This window comes from Scyliorhinus torazame, chromosome 17 (genome assembly GCF_047496885.1).
Source record: "Scyliorhinus torazame isolate Kashiwa2021f chromosome 17, sScyTor2.1, whole genome shotgun sequence".
Lineage (NCBI taxonomy): Eukaryota > Metazoa > Chordata > Chondrichthyes > Carcharhiniformes > Scyliorhinidae > Scyliorhinus > Scyliorhinus torazame.
In genome coordinates, this window is record NC_092723.1 from 41,543,334 (window position 1) to 41,559,135 (window position 15,802).

Here is a 15,802-nt window from a genome sequence, read left to right on the forward strand (position 1 = left end):
CAAACCTCTTTCAGCACTATCATCGTGGCTTTCAGTCAGTGGTTTTCCATTGTCTTCCTTCAACAATTCAGAGTAGTTGCCATTATGCAGATGCTGCTGTTGTGCCAGTTTATGCCTGATGCTGTTGATTTCTCTCCTCAATAATCTTACTCGCTTTGATCTAGCTCCACTTGACTTCATGGTGCATGTTATGTCCAATTTATCTAGCAGCTCTTTGAGCTGGTCCTCCAGCGACATATGGGTTCTGTTCTCTGGTATCAGCATGTTGTCCACTGAAGAACAAATCAAAACATAAATTGAATCCAAAAATTCCCCATAGTCATCAATTGATGTTTTCTTGGTGCTTTTAGTTTTCTTGGTCTGGTTTGCATTAGGATTAGTATAAGAAAGGATTATGGAAATATTGAAACCAACAAAAAGTATTGACATTCACAAATATGAATTTGCCACATTAGCCACAGTTAGTGGACTTGTTTACCACATGTGAATGATCAGTAATGCAATATTAAGTTATACGAATCTTAGAATAATAAATCCCACTGCATTGTAAAACATAAATTGATCCACGAACTGAAGTTATAATTATGATGTTTTTGGGCGGCACGGTGACGGTGGTTAGCACTGCTGCCGACAGCGCTGAGGACCTGGGTTCGATCCTGGCCCCAGGTCACTATCTGTGTGGAGTTTGCACATTCTCCCCGTATCTGCGTGGGATTCACCCACACAACACAAAGATGTGCCGGTTAGGTGGATTGGCCACGCTAAATTGCCCTTTAATTGGAAAAGAAAAATAATTGGGTACTCTAAAATTTAAAAATGTTTGATTTTTGAAAATAAATTTAGAGTACCCAATTATTTCTTTCCAACTGACAGTGGCCCGGGGCTAGGATCAAACCTGGGTCCTCTGCGCCGTAGGCAGCAGTGCTAGCCACTGTGCCACCATGCCGCCCCCTTTATGTTTGATTTTTAAGTGAATTAAAATTTCAAATCACAATAATTTAATGAACATTTGACAAAAATTTCAGCTCCAGTCAGTAAATGCACGAATGAGGATACAGCCATTAACGTTAATGGCATTAACATTAATACATTTCAGGATCAAATTGTAAGCACCACGCAAAGTTTATCAATGTAAACACCAAATGATTGAAAACATGTTTGAATTAAATATAATTACATCACATTCAATGCAGTCGTTTCAATTGATGACGAGAGTTGGAGATTAACAAGCACATGATGTCACATTCATCCAAGGTGTCCATTTTCAGAAAATCAACTGCAACTATTTATATATATTAATGGTTAAACATAATGGATTATTTTATCGAGAAGTAAAGTTAATTTTAAGCATGCTATTATTTAAAAACTTGATATGTAATATTTTGAAGTACTCTAGCCTCGGTCCTAAGTAGCATAAGCAATTAAACATTTATTTTGTTGTTAGAGCCAGCATAGCAGATTTTACAGTGTACACAGAGCTGCTATTCTTTCTGGACATTACAGTACTGACTTGTATAGACCCTCTAGCTCATGTTTTTGTTTTACCTCCAGTGCTAAGACTTTTTGCTGCTACATAAATGGGTACACTCTCCAGCACTGACAACCAGACTTGTTTCTAATTCACTCATTTTACTGCAAAAAACTAATTGTTTCAAACATTTACATCTTAAACTTACAAATTTTGCTTTAGTTTTAATGCAATTTTAATACAATGTGCCTTATATTCAGTACATTTTAAACTCCATTCCCCATAGTCTGACATTATATATGCTAATAAGCAAGAAATTTAACATATGGAACTTAAAGCCCTAGTGTCATTTACAAATCATTCCAAGCCATCATCCACTCCTACCTGACCATACATGGTAACTTATACTTTCTATTCCTCTGACACAGACCTCCTCTCACTCATCCCCACTTCCACATCAAAGCAACATACTTCATCCATTTTGGCTCTACAGTCGAGAACATTTTTCCTCAATCACTCTCCTTTGCCATCTCTCACCCAGTCTTCAAAAGCTTCCACCACATAAATTACTTTGACCATGTCCCAGTTATTTCTTCAAATTCCTATTTTGTATCAGCCTGTAACTCAAGAAGCACTTTGGATATTTATTACGTTAAAGATTCTTATGTCTTATCTATGTTAATTATATTACAGATTTTAAGAACAATTGTTTCAAAGGTACATTCCGGTTTGCAAAGCTTTAGATGGAGTTTTAAAAGTATGGAGAGGCATGGCGCCTTTCTGTGTTAGTTCAAACAAGTCAGATTCGTATCTCTAAAGCTGGCTATGAAGAGGTATTAAAATGCAAAAGACTCCTCCGGGGATGTCTACTGAATCTTCTAAAAAGTGTGAAAATCTCTTTTACTTCTGAGGGAACAGGAAATAGGAAGGATCACAACGTAATTAAGGGTGGCACGGTGTCACAGCAGTTAGCACTGTTGCCTCACAGCGCCAGGGATAGGGGTTCAATTCCGGCCTCGGGTGATGTCGGTGTAGTTTGCACCTTCTCCCGTGCCTGCATGGATTTCCTCCGGGTGCTCCAGTTTCCTCCCACAGGCCAAAGATGTGCAGTTTAAGTGGATTGGCTATGATCAAATGCCTCTTAATGACCAGGGATGTGCAGGTTACGTTATAGGGTTACGAGGCTAGGGCGGGGTGGATAGCGGACTGGACATGGGTAGAGAGTGTTCCTTCAAAGGGTCAGTGCAATGGGCGAATGGCCTCCTTCTGCACTGTAAGGATTCTATGCGCTTCTTTGCCTCATGAAACAATGACTTCTTTAAAATTCACATCGCAGCCATTTTTGTGTTTTTGAACTGTATAAAGGAGGCTGCGCCATCTTGGAAAAGCAGGGTGCAGAACCCCCAGGAAGAACTCAAGAGACATCAGAGAGGAGTTCTCTCTGAATCAAACAGGAAGATTATCCAGGAATCAACTGCTGTTCTGCTGAGAGTAAATCTAGACAATCTTCAGGTGGCATAACTGTAGAACTAGTGAGGAGCAAGAAACCTTCTCTCTCTCTCCCAAAACCTGCTTGACCTGCCAAGTCCACCTGGAAAGGCAAAAACGAACTAGTCGACTGCAGAAGCCACTGCAACTGCTAAATTGAACCAAAGTTTCAATACTTCACTGTAGAAAGGAATTCAAGCAACGGGCACACAATGATATCTCAGAGACCGATTTGAAATCTCATCTTTAAAGCAATTTTTTTCCTTTAGCCGCGTTTTGATTCTTGGATCTGCATTTTAGTTAATAACTTCATTATTTTTACTTGTCACTTTCATCAATAGCTTTGTATTGAACTAATCATTAGTTTAAGATTAAAGCTTACCTGCTAAATAATTTTTGAAGTGAACCTCTCAAATTAAAAAAGCGAACTAAATACACATACAAATTCCTAGCTCATAGACCTAAGGAAATGTCTTTTACATGGTCATGATATCTAATTTGGTGCCTATCAAAATATTCTCTACCTCTGCTTATGTTTCTTTGGATACACTTCTTCTTTGAGGATAATGTGTGAAAAAAAGGGTGACCAAATCATTGCAAAAAGAGAATTTTGGGAACATGTGACATTAAAAAGATAATTTAAAACAAGTTTCCTGTAGCACACCTCATGTTTTATGCAATAAAGTTCTGCCCTTCGTATACCGGTTACTTTTTTTTTATTCATTTACGGAATGTGGGCGTCACTGGTTAGGCCACCATTTATTGCCCATCCCTAGTTGCCCTTCAGAAGGTGTTGGTAAATTGCCTTCTTGTACCGCTGCAGTCCTGGAGGTGTAGGTACACCCACTGTATTATTTAGGGAAGAAGTTCCAGGATGTTGCCCCAGCGACAGTGAAGGAGCAGCAATATATTTCCAAGTCAGGGTGGTGAGTGACTTGGAGGGGAACCTCCAGGTGGTATCTGCTGCTCTTGTCCTTCTAGAGTGGAGTGGTCGTGGGTTGGGAAGGTTTTGTTTAAGGAAACTTGGTGAGCTACTGCAGTGCATCTTGCAGATGGTACACACGACTGCCATTGTTCATCGGTGGTGGAAGGTTTGAACGTTTATGGAAGGGGGAGCAATCAAGAGGGCTGCTTTGTCCTGGATGGTGTCGAGCTTCGTTTGAGTGTTATTGGAGCTGCACTCACCCAGGCAAGTGGAGGGTATTCCATTGCACTCCTGATTTGTGCCTTGTAGATGGTGGACAGGCTTTTTTTTTTGTGGTGGGGGGGGGGGGGGGGGGGGGGGGGTCAGGAGGGGAGTTACTCTTCTGTAGGATTCCTAAACTTTGACATGCCCTGGTAGCCACAGTATTAATGTGGCTAATCCAGTTCAGTTTCTGATCAATGGTAACCCCCAGGATGTAGATTGTGGGGGTGTCAGCGATGGTAATGCCACTGAATGTCAAGGGGCAGTGGTTACATCCTCTCTTGCAAGAGATGGTCATTACCTGGGACTTGTATGATTAAATAAATGCTAATAACTTGTACATTGCAGTAAAATAAAAATAAATCTGAGAACCTATTCCTGTTCTAACATTTGTTCCATGTAATCACAAATAGGATAACCATTTGAGTTAGTAATGTTTATCCCTGTAAGAATAGATGAATTATGCAACCCCACACATTTAATGTGTGGAATTAGCAACATTAACTGAAAGTACATTATTCGATTAAAGGTTTCTTAAAAATATAATAATGGAATTTTATTTTTGAATATTAACCATCTTTACAAAAAGCTCAAATTTGGGACAATTTATGTAATGTTTTTCAAATCCATCAACTGAATCTCTTGGTTCCCCCCACTTTTCAGTGAAATAACAAAAGTAAATATTATTCTCCCACCAACAATCTGTACTGTCAGTATACCTACCATCCTCCCAGGAGAAGCGGTAGAAGTTTGCCAGATTTGGTGATTCAGGTAGATGCATTCCAGTTTCATAGTCATACCCAACATTTTCAGCTTGGCGTCGAGCACACCTTAATATGGAACCTCCTATGTCTCTCAATCGCACTGCTGCTCGGTAGAATATAGTTTCCTTAGCATTATACTTCATACAGTTGTTTATGACCAGGTTAAAATCCGTTTCAAACTCATCAAGGGTTTTGTAACAGTGAGTTTCTAGCTTTTTCCTCATGGTGGAAAAGTCCATAGGATGTGTAATAAACTCTAAATAATCTGGAACCTTGAAAAACAAAAGCATTAATAATGAGCAGTCCTCTTTCATGCCTCCCAAAAATACTTTATGCTAAAGAGCGAGTCTCACCATTTTTTAATAATGGAATCCTGTGTCTTATTTGTAGATTTCCTTTAAATTTTAAGCAGTGAACTTACTGGGATAAAAAACTTCCAAATTAGTGTACTCAATAGCGTTTTGTGTAGTTATCAACTATTCCATTTACACAGTAGTTTTCAACAAATTGACAAGCAAGATGAATGTTGAGTTAATCATATTTTGTAATTGTTTCATAGGTACCAAAGATGAAACTCTCTCTTCAAACAGAGATAATATATGCAGTGGTTTCTTGACAGATTCTAAATTATGTGGAATGACTGAATCCACACCTACCTAACTTCAGCATGATTCTGATGCATGCACAAAATTAAAATGCGCCAATATTGTTTGACAAGATGTTGCATTAAAGACTGATCCAGAAGGTGAGATCGCAGGGGATTGGGGGTAGACAACTAGATTGGATTGAAGATTGGCTGACTGACAGAAAGCAAAGGGTCGGGATAAATGGGTCCTTCTCTGGCTGGCAAACTGTAACCAGTGGAGTGCCGCAGGGGTCAGTCCTTGGACCTCAATTGTTTACAATCTATATAAACGATCTGCAAGCAGGGACAGAGTGTAACATAGCAAAATTTGCAGGTGATACTACAGTAGGTGGGAAAGCAGGCAGTGAAGAGAAGACAAAGAGTTTACAGATGGATATAGATAGGCGAGGAGAATCGGCCAAAATTTGGCAGGTGGAGTTAATGGGGATAAGTGTGAGGTTTTCCATTTTCTTTAAATAAATAGAAAGGCATATTATGTAAATAGAAGGTAAAAGCAAATTACTGTGAATGCTGGAATCTGAAACCAAAAAGAAAGTGCTGGAAAATCTCAGCAGGTCTGGCAGCATCTGTAGGGAGAAAAGAGCTAACGTTTCGAGTCCAAATGATCCTCGAAACGTTAGCTCTTTTCTCTCCCTACAGATGCTGCCAGACCTGCTGAGATTTTGCAGCATTTTCTTTTTTGTTATCTGAATAAAAAGCAGATTCAAAATGGTCTGGGCAGATGGATCCGGGTGTCTTTGTTAATGAATCACAGGAAGTTGGTATGCAAGTACAACATGTAATAAAAAAGGCAAATGGAATTTTAGCGTCTATTGCAAAAGGACTGGAGTGTAAAAGTAGAGAAGTGTTGTTGCAATTGTACAAGGTGTTGGTGAGAACATATCTGGAGTAGTGTGTTTTGGTCTCCTCATTTGAGGAAGGATGTGGTGGGATTGGAGGCAGTTCAGAAGAGGTTCACCAGATTGATTCCGGGGATGAAAGGGTTATGTGTGAGGAGAGATTAAATAGTTTGGGCGTATACTTGTTGGAGTTTAAAAGGATGAGAGGGGATCTAATCGAGGTATATAAAATACTAAAAGGGATTGATAAAAGTAAACATAGACCAAATGTTCCCCCTTGTAAGGCAATCTGTAATGAGACGTCACAGATATAGGTTGAAAGGCGGTAGATTTAGAACGGAGATGAGGAGGCACTACTTCTCGCAGAGGGTGGTGAATTTGTGGAACTCGCTGCCTCATAGCGCAGTCGCGCGGAATCATTAAATGGTTTCAAGAAAGAGACAGGAATATTTCGGATTTTAAAAACGGATTAAAGAGATATAGGGAACAGGTAGGGAGGTGGATTTAAGACCTAGAAGAGATCAGCCATGATCTGATTGAACGGCAGAGCCGGCTCGAAGGACTGAATTGCCTATTTCTGCTCCTAAATATAAAATTCAAAACCATACATAATATTCTGAGCAAAATCAATTAAATAAAGGAAATTATTTCCTGGAAGTGGAATGGGTGGGAGAGGAATTTGGGCAAAGATGCACTCCTATCAATTAGATTTCACAGCAAGAAGTGCATTGAGCGGGATTCTCCGGCCGCGTCCGCCCGACGGCTGGAAATTCCCGCCAGCGGACCTTTAGATGGAAGAATCCAACCCATTGTCTATTCCCTACCTAACAGCACTTGTGGGTCTATCTGCACAATACGGACTGCAGCAGTTCAACAAGGTAGCTCACCAGCACCTTCTCAAGGGCAATTAAGGATGATGCTGGTCTTTCCAGCGGCGTCCACAAGTCTACAAATAAAAATAACCCAAACAACCAAAATAGGTCACCCAAACACATTTCCATAATTTAATTCACAGCCCAAAAGCCTTTGCTGTTCATGGCTGAGTGGCTGATTGAATTTGGCCATAAGAGTTGTTCAAAGTAAAATTAAGTCATTAATTTATACCAGCAACAGGAAAACTGCTGGCATATGTCAAACAGGACTTCAGGGTGTACTGCAGTTATTCCACATAACCACCTCACATGGATTCTGTTTATGTACATGTTATGCATGGCCAGAAAAATCAATAAAGGTTTGGGCACATTCTTTAGGTGGACAGAAATCCAACTATATAAAAGATATGTGCCCAAATTTTAATAAAACAAATAATCTCGGCTATGCTGTTTACGTAAACTCACATTCAATGTGCACAAACCCAACGGGGTTAGGGGTGAACAGTGGACGATGCAGGGGTAAATGAAAAGAGGCTGAGGTACTGTATAATCTAAAGTTACTCAATACAAAATAATTAAGCAGAGCTTAAACTTACAACAGACAAATTAATTGCATACATTTGAAAGTTTAACTAAAATACCTGATATTGTCATTAGTAATAATTATATTTTGGGCGTGATTCAGCAGCCTCGTCATGCCCGACTTGGGTGTCGGAACGAGGCTGTTGAATCAAGCAAGAGGCCTCTTGCGACGCTCAAAAGGTCTTCCAGATTCAATGAAATCTCAGGAGACGTTGTGATCTGGATTTCCTCCTTACTGGGCGTGATCCAGATCAACAAAATTAAATGAGCCATGTCTGGGAGACCTCGCCAGGGTGCCATTTAGTACTGGTCCACACAAACGTAGAGCGGTCATAACGGCACCTGACAGCAGGGGGGGGGGGGGGGGGGGTCCTCCCAGACCATTGGAAATGCTGGATGGTTGGGGGACAGAACAGGGTCATGCCTTGGCACCTGTGAACTTTAGCACTGCCAGGATGCCCAAGTAGCACTTTCTGGCTGGCAGGGGTTCTGCAAAGGTGCCTAGACACCAGGTTGGCACTATCAGGATTCGGGCCCGGTTCGCATTCTCAGGTAGAGGGGGTGAGGGTGGGTTTCCCGGGGATCTCCCCAAGGTTTCGTGTGTGTGTGTGTGTGTGTGGGGGGGGGGGGGGGGGGGGGGGGGGGGGGGGAGGAGAATGGATCAGGGCTGCGCAGAGCCTTTCCTGTTGGCGAGCAAAGTGCCATTGAAAAACCTGCAGCGCCAAGAAACACCCTGCTAAACGCACTATTCAGCGGACAGAAACTAAAATCCACTGAATCGTGCCCATTACCTACAGAATGGCCCAAGAACATTATATGTCGATTATTCTGCTGATCGAGCCTGCTCCACCATTCAATAAGATCCTGCTGATCTTCTACTTCAACTCCACTTTCCTAGCCATTCTCCATACTCCTTCATTCCCTGAGGGCGCAAAAAAATCTATACACATCAGTCCGGAATATAATTAGCGATGGAGCATCCACAACCCTCTGGAGTAGATAATTCCAAAGTTTCATAACCAATAAATTTATCCTCATTGCTAAATGTTCAGCCCCTTATCCAGAGTCTCTGCCCTCTGTCAGAGCCTTCCCAGCCAGGGGAACAGCCTCTTCTGTGTCAAGCCCTTTAAGGATCTTCGATGTTTCAAGCCTTACCTCTTTTAGGCTTACAGGTTGTGTGAATATATTTGCTTGATCTCTTTCCTGCAGCTGATCCAAAATTTGTCTTAAAAACACAATAAATGGTGTAAGCTGCAATTCCAAGGCAACTTGTTGAACTTTAACCTGCAAAATGTTAAAGAATACAAGAACTTTCACAATACTGGTATACAATGATGTGACAAAGTTGATTCAAATTCAAATTAATTAAAAACAAGCAAGCTTTAGCTTTATTTAATTCTTCAGCAGTCTCAATAACATAAAACTGCAAGATATTTTGCAATGGCAAATTTACAAAAACTGCATTGTAACACACAAGGAATTATTTAAATTCATCACAGTGATGTTTGAGGGGTTCAGGACATTATACAGAAATATGAAATGGGGCGGCACAGTGGTTAGCACTGCGGTCTCATGGCACCGAGGTCCCAGGTTCGATCCCGGCTCTGGGTCACTATCCGTGTGGAGTTCGCACATTCTCCCCGTGTTTGCGTGGGTTTTGCCCCCACAACACAAAGATGTGCAGTGTAGGTGGATTGGATACGCTAAATTACCCCTTCATTGGAAAAAATGAATTGGGTACTTAACATTTTTTTTAAAAGAAATATGAAATGAACTAAACTTTGATCATTGTACCATTACCCCATTGTAATCAACTGTATGGAAATGTTATCAAAAGGATGACCAGACAAAGGAAAATAAACAAGTCGGGAGTTCACTTTTGCTTCTCTCCAATCCTGATAACAGTCGTTATGCACTGGGACACAGCCGTAACAACCGTTGCCATGGTTTTGCTAGTCTTGTATATTGCCAGTCCTTAGTGACACATCCATATTTGTTTTTAAAGGATATTGGTTGCATTCTGATCGCACTATTTTCCTATTAAATTGTTTTTTCCCCCACTAACTTCTAATGAATCATCCTAATTACCCTGAAGTTCAGTTTTAAATATCACATATTGGTGTCCATCTTTGATGAAAACTAGAGTGGAATTGAATCATTACAAAGAGAATATTGTTTTGATACGCACAATTTCAACTAATTTACATCTATCATATACATTCAATCAGATCATAAAACAAGGGTGGCCTCCTTCTGCACTGTAAATTCTATAATTCTAAATGTCCCTCACTCTGACATTCATATCAAGTCATAAGTAGAAATGGTGAAGATCATAGAACATAGATCATAGAATTTACAGTGCAGAAGGAGGCCATCAGGCCCAGCGAGTCTGCACCGGCTCTTGGAAAGAGCATCCGATCCCCGTCACCCCAACTAACCTCTTTGGACACCAAGGGCAATTTATAATGGCCAATCCATCTAACCTGCACATCTTTGACTGTGGGAGGAAACCGGAGCACCTGCAGGAAACCCACGCAGACACGAGGAGAACGTGCAGACTCCGCACAGAATGACCCAAGCCGGGAATCGAACCTGGGACCCTGGAACTAGTGAATCAACTGTGCTAACCACTCTGCTACAGTGCTGACAACTTGTCATACAAGTGTTGGAGGCAGTCAATAAAAAGAAAACCAAATTGTTACTTATTAAGGTAATTAAGATAATCCGATAGTTTGATTGCGAAATACTCGAGATTCAAGATACATAATAATCGCTTATTGTCACAAGTAGGCTTCAATGAAGTTATTGTGAAAAGCCCCTAGTCGCCCCATTCCGGCGCCTGTTCGGGGAGGCCGGAACGGGAATTGAACCCGCGCTGCTGGCCTTGCTCTGCATTACAAGCCAGCTTTTAGCCCACTGTGCTAAACCAGCCCCTGCTCAAACTTAAAAATAATAGTTTAGACATTGCACAGAGAATGATCATGTAAATCATTCCTTGAAATTCCATTCCTAGTGAAGAACAGCCACACGTTCCTCCAATATTAGTTTCCAAATTTAGTATGATTATACAAGACAATACAAAACCAGAATTAAAATTGCAGTCCACTTGAACATCACAAAAACAGATCCCTTTCAATTCTCCTAAAAAAAACAGGGGCAGAAAGCCTGGGAAAATTTAGAAGAATCAAGGAGCAGCCAATCAAAAGGGCTCAATGTTTAAGATGTTTTGATGAACTGCAGATTTTCTGAACTTATATTTTGCTATGCATAATGCTAAATCCAGAAATGATTCTTGGATGAAATTGCAGCTGTGCTTTATTAGGGAAAGAGCTCAAAGGAATAATTTGTTTCATCTGGACTAATGAACACAAAAAACTAATTTTTACCTCGCTATAATAGCCATATACAATAAATATTTACTATCACACGGGAATAGAAAACTGGTGGGAAAGAAAATCTTGTAGTTCTGTTGTTGAATGTCAGAACAGGAAAAGTTAAGATCAGTGATGTGAAGTTGTGCTATGCTTGATCAATCTACTACTGTAAAACAAAAACCATTCTTTGGAGAAGGGAACTAACTAGAGCAAGTAAAATTGCTCAAATTGCACGTTATACTAAAACTGACCTGTTATGCATTCTTAACGTGGAACCAAACTATAGTTCCAAAGCCACTGCATAGTCAAACTAAACACGGTTCATTAAAGGAATCATGCACTTCAATTAAAGATGTACAGCAAATTCCTCAATTCATTTCATATTCAAATGTTCAAAAAATTGATTCCCCAGTCCAGCAAGTCTCTCCCTTTTGCAGTCATCATTGATAGATTTAATAAAGAACCTATATCATCTGTTACTGTAGTATACAAAACAGGGAGACTACAGGTAGATGGGAAAATGCAGCTGCAATCTCAGGCCATACATTGATGATATGATTGACAGAGTAATTTTGTTTTTAAATGCTGTTTTAAAACAAACAATTAGTCATGTCATCATGGGTAAGAGCCCATGTACAAGCTGGAATGAAATCAGAAACATGATCTATATGAACATATTTACATCTAGTGCACAAGTAAAACCTTTCCCCAATCGCACGGGTTGCATGTGGAAGAAACACCAAGTAAGGCAAGTGCTGCTATTAGCATCCCAATAATCAACCATAAAACAATTACCTCCTCCCTTTTGAGCTTCTCTCTTTTGCGAATCAATTCAACAAGTAACCGAGCCCTTTCCAAATCATGGCGTAGTTTCTGCCAGTACTTCAACTGTTCTTTTACTGCACTGTTTTTTTCATCCTGTTCCTTCTGTGAAGGGAGTTTAATATTATTACCACGTGCAGTTTGCTAAATCAGTGACTGATCATTACCACTCTAAAATACATCAACAAGGTGATCAGAAAATAGAAGGACTTGGATGAAATTTAGGTAACTAAAGTGAGGAAATGTCAATCACTAAACTTGAAATTTATATTATATTTGTGAAGGTTGGAAATATGTCAGATTCCAAAGAACATGTAAAAATATCGATACAAGGTAAAATATTTGAAGATTGAGCATTTTCTTTAAGTTGACCATTTAGGAGGATACTGGGTTAATCGAGGCACTCGCCTTGTGCAAGTGAAAGGATGAGGAAAGACAATGTCAGGTAATACTTTGCCATAGATTTAATTAATAGATGTCATTTCCAGGGTGCAAAAGCTCGAGCAGCAACAGTATCGCCATGAGCAGGAACAGGTTTTTGCAATCAGTAGCAAACAGACCATTTATGCATGGAATAGTACTCGAACTGAACAGAGGAAGATCAGTGATCTGGTTCAATCAGCCATGTGTACTCAGAAATGTCAGGCCTGTAGCAATAAAGCCCCTTAGCATTAATTCAACCAAGCAGATGGTACAAAATGGCAAGACTCCATATTTTCACTGGAAAACCAATATGCTAGACAGCATCATAGGTAATATGGAAAAAGATGAAATTAGTCTTCAGGTTTACCTCCAAGCAATTTTCACTGAAGGTAGTTAAAGTTTGTACAGCACAAAGATGGCATGTACAAGGGGTGAAAAGGATTTGGATTTTACAGCTTTGTAGAGAATTCCACAAAAGCGTGCATAAGGTTTTTTGAGATGTTATGCTTTGGGATAGTAACCATGACTGGTTCAATAATCTCTGTGAACAAAGCCCAATTAGCTTTCCTAAAGACCCATCAGGCTGTCCTCATCTTTTGATGAACAGTAATTGTAGGCAGACATGATTAAATGGTTGGTATTCATTGTGTGGAACGTTGTTCAATCCATGATACTGGGTTGTGAGTGACAAGTTGTTGTGACCAAACAAATGTAGGGATGCAGTCTTGACACCATTTCGCTGAACAAAAGACGCCATGATGTTCAAGGTTGAGTCAGAGTGAGATTATTAGCTGCCAAACTTTAATCACTCTCTTCTTGAATTGCAAGTCGCCCCAGTCTGTATGATGGCTATTAAAGTAACCAATGCTGATAACAGGGTTAAGAGACAGGAGTATATTGTATCCTCAGGTTTTAAATGGTAGTTTTTAAATGGTTTGAAACCATCTGTATAACATTGCAATGAGTAATGAATAAGATACACATTATATCTAACATCTTGTTATGGATGTAGGTGGGCTCAACCATGCATGGCATGTAGTGTATAACACAGCAAGTAAAGTGGCCAGTTTCATCTGTTACAATGTGCATTTCTTCAAACCAAATTCTGTTAACCTTCTGGTGGGTGGCACTGATGATTGAACATTTCACTGCTGAAAGCCTCTTATGGTTTGAAAGCCACTGGTCTTCCTGAAAGAATGTTTATTGTCATATGACTAACCAGAACCTGAAAATTCCCTGATTCCATTTGCCGGTTGCATCATTAGATTCACCAGTAAAATTGATTATCCATAGGTGATGAGAAAATAATGCACTGCTGTACACATATCACCGCACATCTTTTCATCAAGTTGTTCTGATTAATCACACAAAAAAGGCTAAGCAAAAATTAAACTGTTAAGAAAATTATAAATCAAGCTCTATTAAAATGGAATTCTATAAACAATAACCTACTCACCTATTTTTTGCACAATCCATTTGTTTTTACTGCTTTAGGAATTTTTACATTTTAATAGTTTTAACATATTAATAACCATTCTCAGGAAGCTAACTGAAGTCAGCTATATTATACAATATTAGCCATTAATAGTCTCACTGCAATGTTTACAGTACAATGATAGACACAGACAGGTTACATAATACGGGCTACATGACACATTTTCCCCACAATACACATTAGTAGAATAAAAAATGCATATGTTTACTGTCGAACATTATGTATCTACATTTATCAGGAACAAATCCAATCTTTAAGACAGAAAACTAAATGTAAATCAATAACTCAGTAAAAGAACCTTTTACCTGTTCTGCATTTCTTTGAGTCTGTAAATGTGAGTGCAATCGCCGAAGCAGAGGAACACCATTCCGTGACTGCCTTTTCAACATCCAGTAATTGTGCAGCCTTTGCATGAACTGAGTTTTCCTCTGAATTGATGACCGACTGCAGATTTTATTTAACCTGATAAGAAAGCAGGGATTTTTAAATCACAAATATGACAGATGGCACTCTTCATAAATATCAAAATTAAGACTTTTACAAAACTAGCATTTATTTGATAAGAAACCTTCAGCATGATGAGAAATATCCAATTTTGTCTATTTCAATGCAATATATTAAATGACAAAGAAATACGGAGGTGGTTCAAGCATTTGAACAGTAAAATTCAAGCTTGGTTCTTTGCTCAAATTTATTATTTCAGTTATGTGGCTTGCTACTTTTCAACTCAGCCAACAGACAATAAAGAGTTTCAAGAAATAATAAACTACTTGATTTCAGGGATGATTAAAACTGCCATAATTAGTACTATGGCAAAGGGGAAATAAAATTATTACTCAAGGTGCAAGCTGTATACATTATACATACACACTGAAAAGGGCGGCATGTGGTGCAGTGGATAGCACTGGGACTGCAGCGCTGAGGACCCGGGTTCGAATCCTGGCCCTGGGTCACTGTCCGTGTGGAGTTTGCACATTCTCCCCATTTCTGCGTGGGTTTCACCCCCACAACCCAAAAGATGTGCAGGTTAGGTGGATTGGCCACACTAAATTGCCCCTTAATTGGAAAAAAAAAAATTGGGTACTCTAAATTTATTTTTTTTTAAATACATACACACTGAAAATGAGCTTTACGGTTAATATGGCCCCTGTAGGACATCGATACATTTCAATCATTTGAATGTCAGCTATTTGTACATGAAAGGTGAACCAATGTAAGTTAAAGGTACCTGACACATTACAAGTTATCCAGGAAGAGTGGTCAGGTTATTTCATTCACGTACAAATCATATTCTGTAGCTTTGAATACTTTGTTTCTTCAGATAATTGATTACAGCAAGATTGTCAAACATTCCATATGAACACCATTCATATCAGGAAGCAGTTTAAAGGATGATCAGTTGACAAATATAATATTTCCAATGCAATTCCTTGGTACCTCACTTAATCTACAGAGATACGGACTGGCCCACCTCTATTAGCTTCCTACTGAGTGAGCCCATTGCACAGAACAACTTGTAATTTGACAATCTTAGCGGATTGGATGATACAAGTGGAAAAATATATTACAATATAGTAGTGCTTCGGAAACAGAAGTGATTATATATATTCCTGATTATAGGTCTTGACCAACAGGGTACACGGAAAGAAGATGAAAAAAAAAAAATACTGCCGATGCTGGAAATCTGAAAAAAATGGAAAATGCAGAAATTATTCAGCAAGTCTGGCAGCATCTGTGGAGAACGATACACTGTTAATGTTTCAAGTCTGTGACCTACAACGAGTTCAGGTGAAAGGTCACAAATCTGAAGCGTTAACTCTAGTTTCTCTCTCCACTGATGCTG

At 39.5% G+C, this 15,802-nt stretch overlaps 1 protein-coding gene across 4 annotated transcripts in view; it reads right to left on the reverse strand.

Annotated features, from left to right (window-relative positions):
* The window catches only part of brpf3b (bromodomain and PHD finger containing, 3b), a 78,379-nt gene that overhangs the window by 25,027 nt on the left and 37,550 nt on the right, over positions 1–15,802 (reverse strand). For all 4 annotated transcript variants that reach the window (XM_072480337.1, XM_072480340.1, XM_072480338.1 and 1 more), the window contains 5 exons: positions 14,265–14,421; positions 12,015–12,146; positions 9,001–9,129; positions 4,866–5,178; positions 6–272 (listed from right to left, as the gene is read on the reverse strand). In XM_072480337.1, the coding sequence (XP_072336438.1) occupies positions 6–272; positions 4,866–5,178; positions 9,001–9,129; positions 12,015–12,146; positions 14,265–14,421 (998 nt within the window). The remainder of the gene's footprint in view (positions 1–5; positions 273–4,865; positions 5,179–9,000; positions 9,130–12,014; positions 12,147–14,264; positions 14,422–15,802) is intronic.